This window comes from Pleurodeles waltl, chromosome 6 (genome assembly GCF_031143425.1).
Source record: "Pleurodeles waltl isolate 20211129_DDA chromosome 6, aPleWal1.hap1.20221129, whole genome shotgun sequence".
Classification (NCBI taxonomy): domain Eukaryota; kingdom Metazoa; phylum Chordata; class Amphibia; order Caudata; family Salamandridae; genus Pleurodeles; species Pleurodeles waltl.
The window spans coordinates 13452229-13466226 of record NC_090445.1 but is presented as its reverse complement, the minus strand read 5'-3'; the positions used below and the strand labels follow the sequence as shown (position 1 = coordinate 13466226).

At 48.6% G+C, this 13998-nt stretch overlaps 1 protein-coding gene across 3 annotated transcripts in view; it reads right to left on the bottom strand.

The window, feature by feature from the left end:
* The window catches only part of NUP188 (nucleoporin 188), a 642545-nt gene that overhangs the window by 135139 nt on the left and 493408 nt on the right, over window positions 1-13998 (bottom strand). For all 3 annotated transcript variants that reach the window (XM_069237029.1, XM_069237030.1, XM_069237031.1), the window contains exon 24: window positions 12926-13059. In XM_069237029.1, coding sequence (XP_069093130.1) covers window positions 12926-13059 — 134 coding nt within the window. The remainder of the gene's footprint in view (window positions 1-12925; window positions 13060-13998) is intronic.

Below are 13998 nucleotides of genomic sequence, written 5' to 3'. Positions count from 1 at the left end.
CAGTGTCCTTCATCCCTTGCATCAGGACCACTCCATAGGAATCCATTGCAAACCTTGAGCATCTTCAGCATCTTTCACCCTTGCATGAGGACCACGACACAGGAATCCATTGCAAACCTTGAGCATCTTCAGCAGTCTTTAACCTTTGCCTCAGGACCACTTAGATAGAAATCCATTGCAAACCTTGAGCATCTTAAGCATCCTTCATCCTTGCATCAGGGCCACTCCATAGGAATCCATTGCAAACCCTGAGCATCTTCACCATCCTTTACCCTTGCATCAGGACCACTCAATAGGAATCCATATCAAACCTTGAGCATCTTTCACCCTTGCATCAGGACCACTCCACAGGAATCCATTGCAAACCTTGAGCACCTTCAGCATCTTTCACCCTTGCATCAGGACCACTCAACAGGAATCCATTGCAAACCTTGAGCATCTTCAGCATCTTTCACCCTTGCATCAGGACCACTCAATAGAAATCCATATCAAACCTTGAGCATCTTCAGCATCTTTCACCCTTGCATCAGGACCACTCCACAGGAATCCATTGCAACCCTTGAGCATCTTCAGCATCTTTCACCCTTGCATCAGGACCACTCAACAGGAATCCATTGCAAACCTTGAGCATCTTCAGCATCCTTCATCCCTTGCATCAGGAACACTTCTACATGAATCCATTGCAAACCTTGAGCATCTTCAGCATCTTTCACCCTTGCATCAGGGCCACTCCAATGGAATCCATTGCAAACCTTGAGCATCTTAAGCATCCTTCATCCTTGCATCAGGACCACTCCATAGGAATCCATTGCAAACCCTGAGCATCTTCACCATCCTTCACCCTTGCATCAGGACCACTCAATAGGAATCCATATCAAACCTTGAGCATCTTCAGCATCTTTCACCCTTGCATCAGGACCACTCCACAGGAATCCATTGCAAACCTTGAGCACCTTCAGCATCTTTCACCCTTGCATCAGGACCACTCCATAGGAATCCATTGCAAACCCTGAGCATCTTCACCATTGTAAGGAAATGCCTCCTTGGCATGGTTGCCCCCTGACTTTTTGCCTTTGCTGATGCTATGTTTACAATTGAAAGTGTGCTGAGGCCTGCTAACCAGGCCCCAGCACCAGTGTTCTTTCCCTAACCTGTACTTTTGTATCCACAATTGGCAGACCCTGGCATCCAAATAAGTCCCTTGTAACTGGTACTTCTAGTACCAAGGGCCCTGATGCCAAGGAAGGTCTCTAAGGGCTGCAGCATGTCTTATGCCACCCTGGAGACCTCTCACTCAGCACAGACACACTGCTTGCCAGCTTGTGTGTGCTAGTGAGGACAAAACGAGTAAGTCGACATGGCACTCCCCTCAGGGTGCCATGCCAGCCTCTCACTGCCTATGCAGTATAGGTAAGACACCCCTCTAGCAGGCCTTACAGCCCTAAGGCAGGGTGCACTATACCATAGGTGAGGGTACCAGTGCATGAGCATGGTACCCCTACAGTGTCTAAACAAAACCTTAGACATTGTAAGTGCAGGGTAGCCATAAGAGTATATGGTCTGGGAGTCTGTCAAACACGAACTCCACAGCACCATAATGGCTACACTGAAAACTGGGAAGTTTGGTATCAAACTTCTCAGCACAATAAATGCACACTGATGCCAGTGTACATTTTATTGCAAAATACACCCCAGAGGGCACCTTAGAGGTGCCCCCTGAAACTTAACCGACTGGCTGTGTAGGCTGACTAGTTCCAGCAGCCTGCCACACTAGAGACATGTTGCTGGCCCCAGGGGGAGAGTGCCTTTGTCACTCTGAGGCCAGTAACAAAGCCTGCACTGGGTGGAGATGCTAACACCTCCCCCAGGCAGGAGCTGTGACACCTGGCGGTGAGCCTCAAAGGCTCACCCCTTTGTCACAGCCCAGCAGGGCACTCCAGCTTAGTGGAGTTGCCCGCCTCCTCCGGCCACGGCCCCCACTTTTGGCGGCAAGGCTGGAGGGAACAAAGAAAGCAACAAGGAGGAGTCACTGGCCAGTCAGGACAGCCCCTAAGGTGTCCTGAGCTGAGGTGACTAACTTTTAGAAATCCTCCATCTTGCAGATGGAGGATTCCCCCAATAGGGTTAGGATTGTGACCCCCTCCCCTTGGGAGGAGGCACAAAGAGGGTGTACCCACCCTCAGGGCTAGTAGCCATTGGCTACTAACCCCCCAGACCTAAACACGCCCTTAAATTTAGTATTTAAGGGCTACCCTGAACCCTAGAAAATTAGATTCCTGCAACAACAAGAAGAAGGACTGCCCAGCTGAAAACCCCTGCAGAGGAAGACCAGAAGACAACAACTGCCTTGGCTCCAGAAACTCACCGGCCTGTCTCCTGCCTTCCAAAGAACTCTGCTCCAGCGACGCCTTCCAAAGGGACCAGCGACCTCTGAATCCTCTGAGGACTGCCCTGCTTCGACGACGACAAGGAACTCCCGAGGACAGCGGACCTGCTCCAAAAAGACTGCAACTTTGTTTCAAGAAGCAGCTTTAAAGAACCCTGCAACTCCCCGCAAGAAGCGTGAGACTTGCAACACTGCACCCGGCGACCCCGACTCGGCTGGTGGAGAACCAACACCTCAGGGAGGACCCCCGGACTACTCTACGACTGTGAGTACCAAAACCTGTCCCCCCTGAGCCCCCACAGCGCCGCCTGCAGAGGGAATCCCGAGGCTTCCCCTGACCGCGACTCTCTGAAACCTAAGTCCCGACGCCTGGAAAAGACCCTGCACCCGCAGCCCCCAGGACCTGAAGGACCGGACTTTCACTGCAGAAGTGACCCCCAGGAGTCCCTCTCCCTTGCCCAAGTGGAGGTTTCCCCGAGGAAGCCCCCCCTTGCCTGTCTGCAGCGCTGAAGAGATCCCTTGATCTCTCATAGACTAACATTGAAAACCCGACGCTTGTTTCTACACTGCACCCGGCCGCCCCCGCGCTGCTGAGGGTGAAATTTCTGTGTGGGCTTGTGTCCCCCCCGGTGCCCTACAAAACCCCCCTGGTCTGCCCTCCGAAGACGTGGGTACTTACCTGCAAGCAGACCGGAACCGGGGCACCCCCTTCTCTCCATTCTAGCCTATGCGTTTTGGGCACCACTTTGAACTCTGCACCTGACCGGCCCTGAGCTGCTGGTGTGGTGACTTTGGGGTTGCTCTGAACCCCCAACGGTGGGCTACCTTGGACCAAGAACTGAACCCTGTAAGTGTCTTACTTACCTGGTAAAACTAACAAAAACTTACCTCCCCCAGGAACTGTGAAAATTGCACTAAGTGTCCACTTTTGAAATAGCTATTTGTCAATAACTTGAAAAGTATACATGCAATTGAAATGATTCAAAGTTCCTAATGTACTTACCTGCAATACCTTTCAAACAAGATATTACATGTTAAATTTGAACCTGGTGTTCTTAAAATAAACTAAGAAAAGATATTTTTCTATAACAAAACCTATTGGCTGGATTTGTCTCTGAGTGTGTGTACCTCATTTATTGTCTATGTGTATGTACAACAAATGCTTAACACTACTCCTTGGATAAGCCTACTGCTCGACCACACTACCACAAAATAGAGCATTAGTATTATCTATTTTTACCACTATTTTACCTCTAAGGGGAACCCTTGGACTCTGTGCATGCTATTCCTTACTTTGAAATAGCACATACAGAGCCAACTTCCTACATTGGTGGATCAGCGGTGGGATACAAGACTTTGCATTTGCTGGACTACTCAGCCAATACCTGATCACACGACAAATTCCAAAATTGTCATTAGAAATTGATTTTTGCAATTTGAAAAGTTTTCTAAATTCTTAAAAGACCTGCTAGGGCCTTGTGTTAGATCCTGTTTAGCATTTCTTTTAGAGTTTAAAAGTTTGTAAAAGTTTGAATTAGATTCTAGAACCAGTTGTAGATTCTTAAAAAGTATTCCAACTTTTAGAAGCAAAATGTCTAGCACAGATGTGACTGTGGTGGAACTCGACACCACACCTTACCTCCATCTTAAGATGAGGGAGCTAAGGTCACTCTGTAAAATAAAGAAAATAACAATGGGCCCCAAACCTACCAAAATACAGCTCCAGGAGCTTTTGGCAGAGTTTGAAAAGGCCAACCCCTCTGAGGGTGGCAACTCAGAGGATGAAGATAGTGACTTGGAGGGAAATTCCCCCCCTCCAGTCCTACTTAGGGAGAGCAGGGCTACTCAAGCCCTGACTCCACAAATAATAGTCAGAGATGCTGGTTCCCTCACAGGAGGGACCAACAACTCTGAAATCACTGAGGATAACTCCAGTGAAGAGGACATCCAGTTAGCCAGGATGGCCAAAAGATTGGCTTTGGAAAGACAGATCCTAGCCATAGAGAGGGAAAGACAAGAGATGGGCCTAGGACCCATCAATGGTGGCATCAACATAAATAGGGTCAGAGATTCTCCTGACATGTTGAAAATCCCTAAAGGGATTGTAACTAAATATGAAGATGGTGATGACATCACCAAATGGTTCACAGCTTTTGAGAGGGCTTGTGTAACCAGAAAAGTGAACAGATCTCACTGGGGTGCTCTCCTTTGGGAAATGTTCACAGGAAAGTGTAGGGATAGACTCCTCACACTCTCTGGACAAGATGCAGAATCTTATGACCTCATGAAGGGTACCCTGATTGAGGGCTTTGGATTCTCCACTGAGGAGTATAGGATTAGATTCAGGGGGGCTCAAAAATCCTCGAGCCAGACCTGGGTTGACTTTGTAGACTACTCAGTAAAAACACTAGATGGTTGGATTCAAGGCAGTGGTGTAAGTAATTATGATGGGCTGTACAATTTATTTGTGAAAGAACACCTGTTAAGTAATTGTTTCAATGATAAACTGCATCAGCATCTGGTAGACCTAGGACCAATTTCTCCCCAAGAATTGGGAAAGAAGGCGGACCATTGGGTCAAGACTAGGGTGTCCAAAACTTCCACAGGGGGTGACCAAAAGAAAGGGGTCACAAAACCTCCCCAGGGGAAAGGTGGTGAGACAGCCAAAAATAAAAATAGTCAAGAGTCTTCTAAAGGCCCCCAAAAACCTGCACAGGAGGGTGTGCCCAGAGCCTCTTCACAAAACAATCCTGGGTACAAAGGTAAAAACTTTGATCCCAAAAAGGCCTGGTGTCGAAACTGTAGTCAGTCTGGACACCAAACTGGAGACAAGGCCTGTCCCAAGAAAAGTTCCACTCCAAACTCCAATCCAGGTAACACTGGAATGGCTAGTCTCCAAGTGGGATCAACAGTGTACCCAGAGCAAATCAGGGTCCACACTGAAGCTACTCTAGTCTCTGAGGGTGGGGTGGATTTAGCCACACTAGCTGCCTGGCCTCCTAACATGCAAAAATACAGGCAGCAGCTCTTTATTAATGGGACAAGTGTAGAAGGCCTGAGGGATACAGGTGCCAGTGTCACCATGGTGACAGAGAAACTGGTTTCCCCTGGCCAATACCTGACTGGAAAAACTTATACAGTCACCAATGCTGACAATCAAACTAAAGCACATCCCATGGCAATGGTAACTTTAGAATGGGGAGGGGTCAATGGCCTGAAACAGGTGGTGGTCTCCTCAAACATCCCAGTAGACTGTCTGTTTGGAAATGACCTGGAGTCCTCAGCATGGGCTGAGGTAGAACTAAAAACCCATGCAGCCATGCTGGGTATCCCTGAACTGGTGTGTGTGAAAACAAGAGCACAATGCAAGGCACGGGGTGAAAAAGTAGAGCTGGAGTCTGGAAAAATGGCCCAGCCTACCAAGAGAAAAGGAAAGTCAGTTGGGAAACCAACTGCAACACAGTCAGAAAAAGAGAACCTCTCTTCTCAGGAAGAAGTTGTGCCCTCTGAGGGAACTGAGCCTTTGGAGCTTGAACCTTATCAGGTTGAGCTCTTAGGCCCAGGGGGACCCTCAAGGGAGGAGCTGTGTAAGGGACAAGAAACCTGTACCTCTCTTGAAGGCCTTAGGCAGCAAGCTGCCGAAGAGTCCAAGGGCAAGAAAAATGGAACACATAGGGTCTATTGGGAAGATGGACTCCTGTACACTGAGGCCAGAGACCCCAAACCTGGTGCCACTAGGAGAGTGGTAGTGCCTCAGTCGTTCAGAGAGTTTATTCTGACCTTAGCCCATGATATTCCCCTTGCTGGGCATTTGGGACAAACCAAGACGTGGGAGAGGTTAGTCAACCACTTCTACTGGCCCAATATGTCCCAGAAGGTTAAGGAGTTTTGCCTCTCCTGCCCCACCTGTCAATCCAGTGGTAAGACAGGTGGGCACCCAAAGGCCCCCCTCATTCCACTTCCAGTGGTGGGGGTCCCCTTTGAAAGAGTGGGTGTGGACATAGTTGGTCCACTGGAACCTCCCACAGCCTCAGGAAATATGTACATCCTAGTAGTAGTGGATCATGCTACTAGGTATCCTGAAGCTATTCCCCTTAGGTCGACTACTGCCCCTGCAGTAGCCAAGGCCCTCATTGGTATCTTTACCAGAGTGGGTTTCCCTAAGGAGGTGGTGTCTGACAGAGGTACCAACTTCATGTCAGCATACCTAAAACACATGTGGAATGAGTGTGGAGTGACTTACAAATTCACTACACCATACCATCCACAAACTAATGGCTTAGTTGAGAGATTCAACAAGACATTAAAAGGCATGATCATGGGGCTCCCAGAAAAACTCAAAAGGAGATGGGATGTCCTCTTGCCATGTCTGCTTTTTGCTTACAGAGAGGTGCCACAGAAGGGAGTAGGATTCTCACCCTTTGAACTTCTGTTTGGCCACCCTGTAAGGGGACCACTTGCTCTTGTTAAAGAAGGCTGGGAGAGACCTCTTCATGAGCCTAAACAAGACATAGTGGACTATGTACTTGGCCTTCGCTCTAGAATGGCAGAGTACATGGAAAAGGCAACCAAAAACCTTGAGGCCAGCCAACAGCTCCAGAAGTTTTGGTATGACCAAAAGGCTGCACTGGTTGAGTTCCAACCAGGACAGAAAGTCTGGGTTCTGGAGCCTGTGGCTCCCAGGGCACTCCAGGACAAATGGAGTGGCCCTTACCCAGTGCTAGAAAGGAAGAGTCAGGTCACCTACCTGGTGGACCTGGGCACAAGCAGGAGCCCCAAGAGGGTGATCCATGTGAACCGCCTTAAGCTCTTCCATGACAGGGCTGATGTGAATCTGTTGATGGTAACAGATGAGGATCAGGAGGCAGAGAGTGAACCTCTCCCTGATCTTCTGTCATCAGACCCAAAAGATGGCTCAGTAGATGGAGTGATCTACTCAGACACCCTCTCTGGCCAACAGCAAGCTGATTGTAGGAGAGTCCTACAACAGTTTCCTGAACTCTTCTCCTTAACCCCTGGTCAGACACACCTGTGTACCCATGATGTGGACACAGGAGACAGCATGCCTGTCAAGAACAAAATTTTTAGACAGTCTGACCATGTTAAGGAAAGCATCAAGGTGGAAGTCCACAAGATGCTGGAATTGGGAGTAATTGAGCGCTCTGACAGCCCCTGGGCTAGCCCAGTGGTCTTAGTCCCCAAACCTCACACCAAAGATGGAAAGAAAGAGATGAGGTTTTGTGTGGACTACAGAGGGCTCAATTCTGTCACCAAGACAGATGCTCATCCAATTCCAAGAGCTGATGAGCTCATAGACAAATTAGGTGCTGCCAAATTCTTAAGTACCTTTGACTTGACAGCAGGGTACTGGCAAATAAAAATGGCACCTGGAGCAAAAGAGAAAACAGCATTCTCCACACCTGATGGGCATTATCAGTTCACTGTTATGCCCTTTGGTTTAAAGAATGCCCCTGCCACCTTCCAAAGGTTGGTGAATCAAGTCCTTGCTGGTTTGGAGTCCTTTAGTGCAGCTTATCTTGATGATATTGCTGTCTTTAGCTCCACCTGGCAGGATCACCTGGTCCACCTGAAGAAGGTTTTGAAGGCCCTGCAATCTGCAGGCCTCTCTATCAAGGCATCCAAATGCCAGATAGGGCAGGGAACTGTGGTTTACTTGGGACACCTTGTAGGTGGAGGCCAAGTTCAGCCACTCCAACCCAAGATCCAGACTATTCTGGACTGGGTAGCTCCAAAAACCCAGACTCAAGTCAGGGCATTCCTTGGCTTGACTGGGTATTACAGGAGGTTTGTGAAGGGATATGGATCCATTGTGACAGCCCTCACTGAACTCACCTCCAAGAAAATGCCCAAGAAAGTGAACTGGACTGTGGAATGCCAACAGGCCTTTGACACCCTGAAACAAGCAATGTGCTCAGCACCAGTTCTAAAAGCTCCAGATTATTCTAAGCAGTTCATTGTGCAGACAGATGCCTCTGAACATGGGATAGGGGCAGTTTTGTCCCAAACAAATGATGATGGCCTTGACCAGCCTGTTGCTTTCATTAGCAGGAGGTTACTCCCCAGGGAGCAGCGTTGGAGTGCCATTGAGAGGGAGGCCTTTGCAGTGGTTTGGTCCCTGAAGAAGCTGAGACCATACCTCTTTGGGACTCACTTCCTAGTTCAAACTGACCACAGACCTCTCAAATGGCTGATGCAAATGAAAGGTGAAAATCCTAAACTGTTGAGGTGGTCCATCTCCCTACAGGGAATGGACTTTATAGTGGAACACAGACCTGGGACTGCCCATGCCAATGCAGATGGCCTTTCCAGGTTCTTCCACTTAGAAAATGAAGACTCTCTTGGGAAAGGTTAGTCTCATCCTCTTTCGTTTGGGGGGGGGGTTGTGTAAGGAAATGCCTCCTTGGCATGGTTGCCCCCTGACTTTTTGCCTTTGCTGATGCTATGTTTACAATTGAAAGTGTGCTGAGGCCTGCTAACCAGGCCCCAGCACCAGTGTTCTTTCCCTAACCTGTACTTTTGTATCCACAATTGGCAGACCCTGGCATCCAGATAAGTCCCTTGTAACTGGTACTTCTAGAACCAAGGGCCCTGATGCCAAGGAAGGTCTCTAAGGGCTGCAGCATGTCTTATGCCACCCTGGAGACCTCTCACTCAGCACAGACACACTGCTTGCCAGCTTGTGTGTGCTAGTGAGGACAAAACGAGTAAGTCGACATGGCACTCCCCTCAGGGTGCCATGCCAGCCTCTCACTGCCTATGCAGTATAGGTAAGACACCCCTCTAGCAGGCCTTACAGCCCTAAGGCAGGGTGCACTATACCATAGGTGAGGGTACCAGTGCATGAGCATGGTACCCCTACAGTGTCTAAACAAAACCTTAGACATTGTAAGTGCAGGGTAGCCATAAGAGTATATGGTCTGGGAGTCTGTCAAACACGAACTCCACAGCACCATAATGGCTACACGGAAAACTGGGAAGTTTGGTATCAAACTTCTCAGCACAATAAATGCACACTGATGCCAGTGTACATTTTATTGCAAAATACACCCCAGAGGGCACCTTAGAGGTGCCCCCTGAAACTTAACCGACTGTCTGTGTAGGCTGACTAGTTCCAGCAGCCTGCCACACTAGAGACATGTTGCTGGCCCCATGGGGAGAGTGCCTTTGTCACTCTGAGGCCAGTAACAAAGCCTGCACTGGGTGGAGATGCTAACACCTCCCCCAGGCAGGAGCTGTGACACCTGGCGGTGAGCCTCAAAGGCTCACCCCTTTGTCACAGCCCAGCAGGGCACTCCAGCTTAGTGGAGTTGCCCGCCTCCTCCGGCCACGGCCCCCACTTTTTGCGGCAAGGCTGGAGGGAACAAAGAAAGCAACAAGGAGGAGTCACTGGCCAGTCAGGACAGCCCCTAAGGTGTCCTGAGCTGAGGTGACTCTAACTTTTAGAAATCCTCCATCTTGCAGATGGAGGATTCCCCCAATAGGGTTAGGATTGTGACCCCCTCCCCTTGGGAGGAGGCACAAAGAGGGTGTACCCACCCTCAGGGCTAGTAGCCATTGGCTACTAACCCCCCAGACCTAAACACGCCCTTAAATTTAGTATTTAAGGGCTACCCTGAACCCTAGAAAATGAGATTCCTGCAACAACAAGAAGAAGGACTGCCCAGCTGAAAACCCCTGCAGAGGAAGACAACAACTGCCTTGGCTCCAGAAACTCACCGGCCTGTCTCCTGCCTTCCAAAGAACTCTGCTCCAGCGACGCCTTCCAAAGGGACCAGCGACCTCTGAATCCTCTGAGGACTGCCCTGCTTCGACGACGACAAGGAACTCCTGAGGACAGCGGACCTGCTCCAAAAAGACTGCAACTTTGTTTCAAGAAGCAGCTTTAAAGAACCCTGCAACTCCCCGCAAGAAGCGTGAGACTTGCAACACTGCACCCGGCGACCCCGACTCGGCTGGTGGAGAACCAACACCTCAGGGAGGACCCCCGGATTACTCTACGACTGTGAGTACCAAAACCTGTCCCCCCTGAGCCCCCACAGCGCCGCCTGCAGAGGGAATCCCGAGGCTTCCCCTGACCGCGACTCTCTGAAACCTAAGTCCCGACGCCTGGAAAAGACCCTGCACCCGCAGCCCCCAGGACCTGAAGGACCGGACTTTCACTGCAGAAGTGACCCCCAGGAGTCCCTCTCCCTTGCCCAAGTGGAGGTTTCCCCGAGGAAGCCCCCCCTTGCCTGTCTGCAGCGCTGAAGAGATCCCTTGATCTCTCATAGACTAACATTGAAAACCCGACGCTTGTTTCTACACTGCACCCGGCCGCCCCCGCGCTGCTGAGGGTGAAATTTCTGTGTGGGCTTGTGTCCCCCCCGGTGCCCTACAAAACCCCCCTGGTCTGCCCTCCGAAGACGTGGGTACTTACCTGCAAGCAGACCGGAACCGGGGCACCCCCTTCTCTCCATTCTAGCCTATGCGTTTTGGGCACCACTTTGAACTCTGCACCTGACCGGCCCTGAGCTGCTGGTGTGGTGACTTTGGGGTTGCTCTGAACCCCCAACGGTGGGCTACCTTGGACCAAGAACTGAACCCTGTAAGTGTCTTACTTACCTGGTAAAACTAACAAAAACTTACCTCCCCCAGGAACTGTGAAAATTGCACTAAGTGTCCACTTTTGAAATAGCTATTTGTCAATAACTTGAAAAGTATACATGCAATTGAAATGATTCAAAGTTCCTAATGTACTTACCTGCAATACATTTCAAACAAGATATTACATGTAGAATTTGAACCTGTGGTTCTTAAAATAAACTAAGAAAAGATATTTTTCTATAACAAAACCTATTGGCTGGATTTGTCTCTGAGTGTGTGTACCTCATTTATTGTCTATGTGTATGTACAACAAATGCTTAACACTACTCCTTGGATAAGCCTACTGCTCGACCACACTACCACAAAATAGAGCATTAGTATTATCTATTTTTACCACTATTTTACCTCTAAGGGGAACCCTTGGACTCTGTGCATGCTATTCCTTACTTTGAAATAGCACATACAGAGCCAACTTCCTACAACCATCCTTCACCCTTGCATCAGGACCACTCAATAGGAATCCATATCAAACCTTGAGCATCTTCAGCATCTTTCACCCTTGCATCAGGACCACTCCACAGGAATCCATTGCAAACCTTGAGCACCTTCAGCATCTTTCACCCTTGCATCAGGACCACTCAACAGGAATCCATTGCAAACCTTGAGCATCTTCAGCATCTTTCACCCTTGCATCAGGACCACTCAACAGGAATCCATTGCAAACCTTTAGCATCTTCAGCATCCTTCATCCCTTGCATCAGTAACACTTCTACATGAATCCATTGCAAACCTTGAGCATCTTTCACCCTTGCATCAGGGCCACTCCAATGGAATCCATTGCAAACCTTGAGCACCTTCAGCATCCTTCATCCCTTGCATCAGGACCACTCCATTGGAATCCATTGCAAACCTTGAGCATCTTCAGCATCTTTCACCCTTGCATCAGGGCCACTCCATAGGAATCCATATCAAACCTTGAGCATCTTCAGCATCTTTCACCCTTGCATCAGGACCACTCCACAGGAATCCATTGCAAACCTTGAGCATCTTCAGCATCTTTCACCCTTGCATCAGGATCACTCCACTGGAATCCATTGCAAACCTTGAGCATCTTCAGCATCTTTCACCCTTGCATCAGGACCACTCCACAGGAAGCCATTGCAAACCTTGAGCACCTTCAGCCCTTGCATCAGGAACACTTCCACAGGAAAGCCCAGTAAAGGATAAAAAAAAAGCCTGGAACTGCTTCAAGACTGTTTCACCTGTGAGGTAACTGTTTCTGAGGACCCTGCAGATCACTCTGACTAGCTCCCTGCTGGAGTTGGTCCCCTAAAGTGCCTAAGTGACTGCATTACAGCTAGTCTAAACTTTTTGCTGAAAAAAGTTTCTAATTGGTAAATTTGTGGAAGCTGCCAATGCTTGTTTGCGGTTGCGTGAAATGCTTTGATTTACTATACCTTGTAAGTTCTATGTTTCTGAAACCCTTCAGTGGGTCTTTTTCATTATGGTGTCTAAAAATACATAAAATACATAAAAGTACAGTCCATAAATTGGTGTTGAATTTCCTGATTGTCTCGATTAGCACTTCAATTGTTTTGGTGCTGTTTAAATACTTTCCACTTGTTCCTTTGTGAAAGCCTGACTGTACAGAGCCACAGCTACCCAGGGGACGAGCTGGAGGTTTGACAAACAAAACCTACTGGTTTTAAAGGGCTTGATGAGTATTACACAGTGAGGTCAAACAACCTATATAACAACACTACATAATACACTTAATTTCCTCACAAAGCAGGAGTAAATTATCTACTGCAACTAACAAAACAGCCCTCAGAAGGAGGTGACTGCCTGGATGCAAACTGTCCGGAGTACACAGCTGGGAGATGCGGGGGTGCACTAGACAGGACAGGGGAGGGCGGCAGGGCGGGAACTACATACCGTGTTGAGTGAGAGACTGCTCCAGAGGAGAGACAACGCTGGAGGGTGGCTTCAGGCGGATGACATTATTGGTGACCGAGAAAGCTAGTTTCACGGTCTGGATGAGGAGCTGCCCCTGGCCTTCGGAACCAGTGCTAAAGCAGAAACAAGAAAAAAAGGGAATAAAACATTAAATAAAATCCACAACCACCAGAAAAGGATCTAGAGGAATCCCCAGTGTCCACAGGGGCACCTCGCCACTTAAAAGCCTGTTACCTAAGACCCATCCCATTATCAGTCACAGAGGTCACTTAATTGGAGCCATTTGTTCAACTGGCATCCCTGCCACCTTCATGAGGCTTTATTGTCAGCTACCATCTCCCCCTTGAGCAGTCCATCTGTGCTGCCATCTAAGATTCCTATGTCCTTTGCAGTCCACACGAAGACACCTCAGTCCTGTAACTCAGAAATTCTTCGTCTTGCCCATCTCTACCTCCTAACCCCATGCTCCTGAGTCTGGCCAGCCCAGGACCCTATGCTGATCTTGCAGTTGAGTTTTTTCTATAGACATTTGCAGCCTGCCCCGCAAGTAAGGGAGATAATGAGTTCAAATCGAAGCACTAGAGATAGAAAACTGAACCCTCTGTTCCCACTGGCCAATCGGTTCCCAGTTTTGAGCAATCTTGATGTAAATGATTGACTTCTCCAGGGGAGAGGTTGTGGGCCAGACATCAAGAAAGAAAGAGATGGTTCCTTATATCCATCTCGTGCCCCTTCAAGTGAGTCAGGTTGAAAATCATACAGGGTCTATCAGTAATTTAGATATTGGCACAGGTATGTATGACTGTCAGTCTAGTTCAACCTCTTTTTAGAGAGAATTCTAATATGTTAACACCGGTGATGGCACACGGTCAAGCATTTTCTTTATATAATTCAAGCGCATTAGTATCAAATATGACAAGAGGGGGGTCTCTCTAAGTTAAATGATGAAAAGTGGTTGGTCCTTGTTGGGAGTTGGGATGTTCTTTGTTGCCAGGAAGCGTGGGCACTGAGGAATATAGTTTTAAATGGATTTAGAATTTACTGTTCTAATG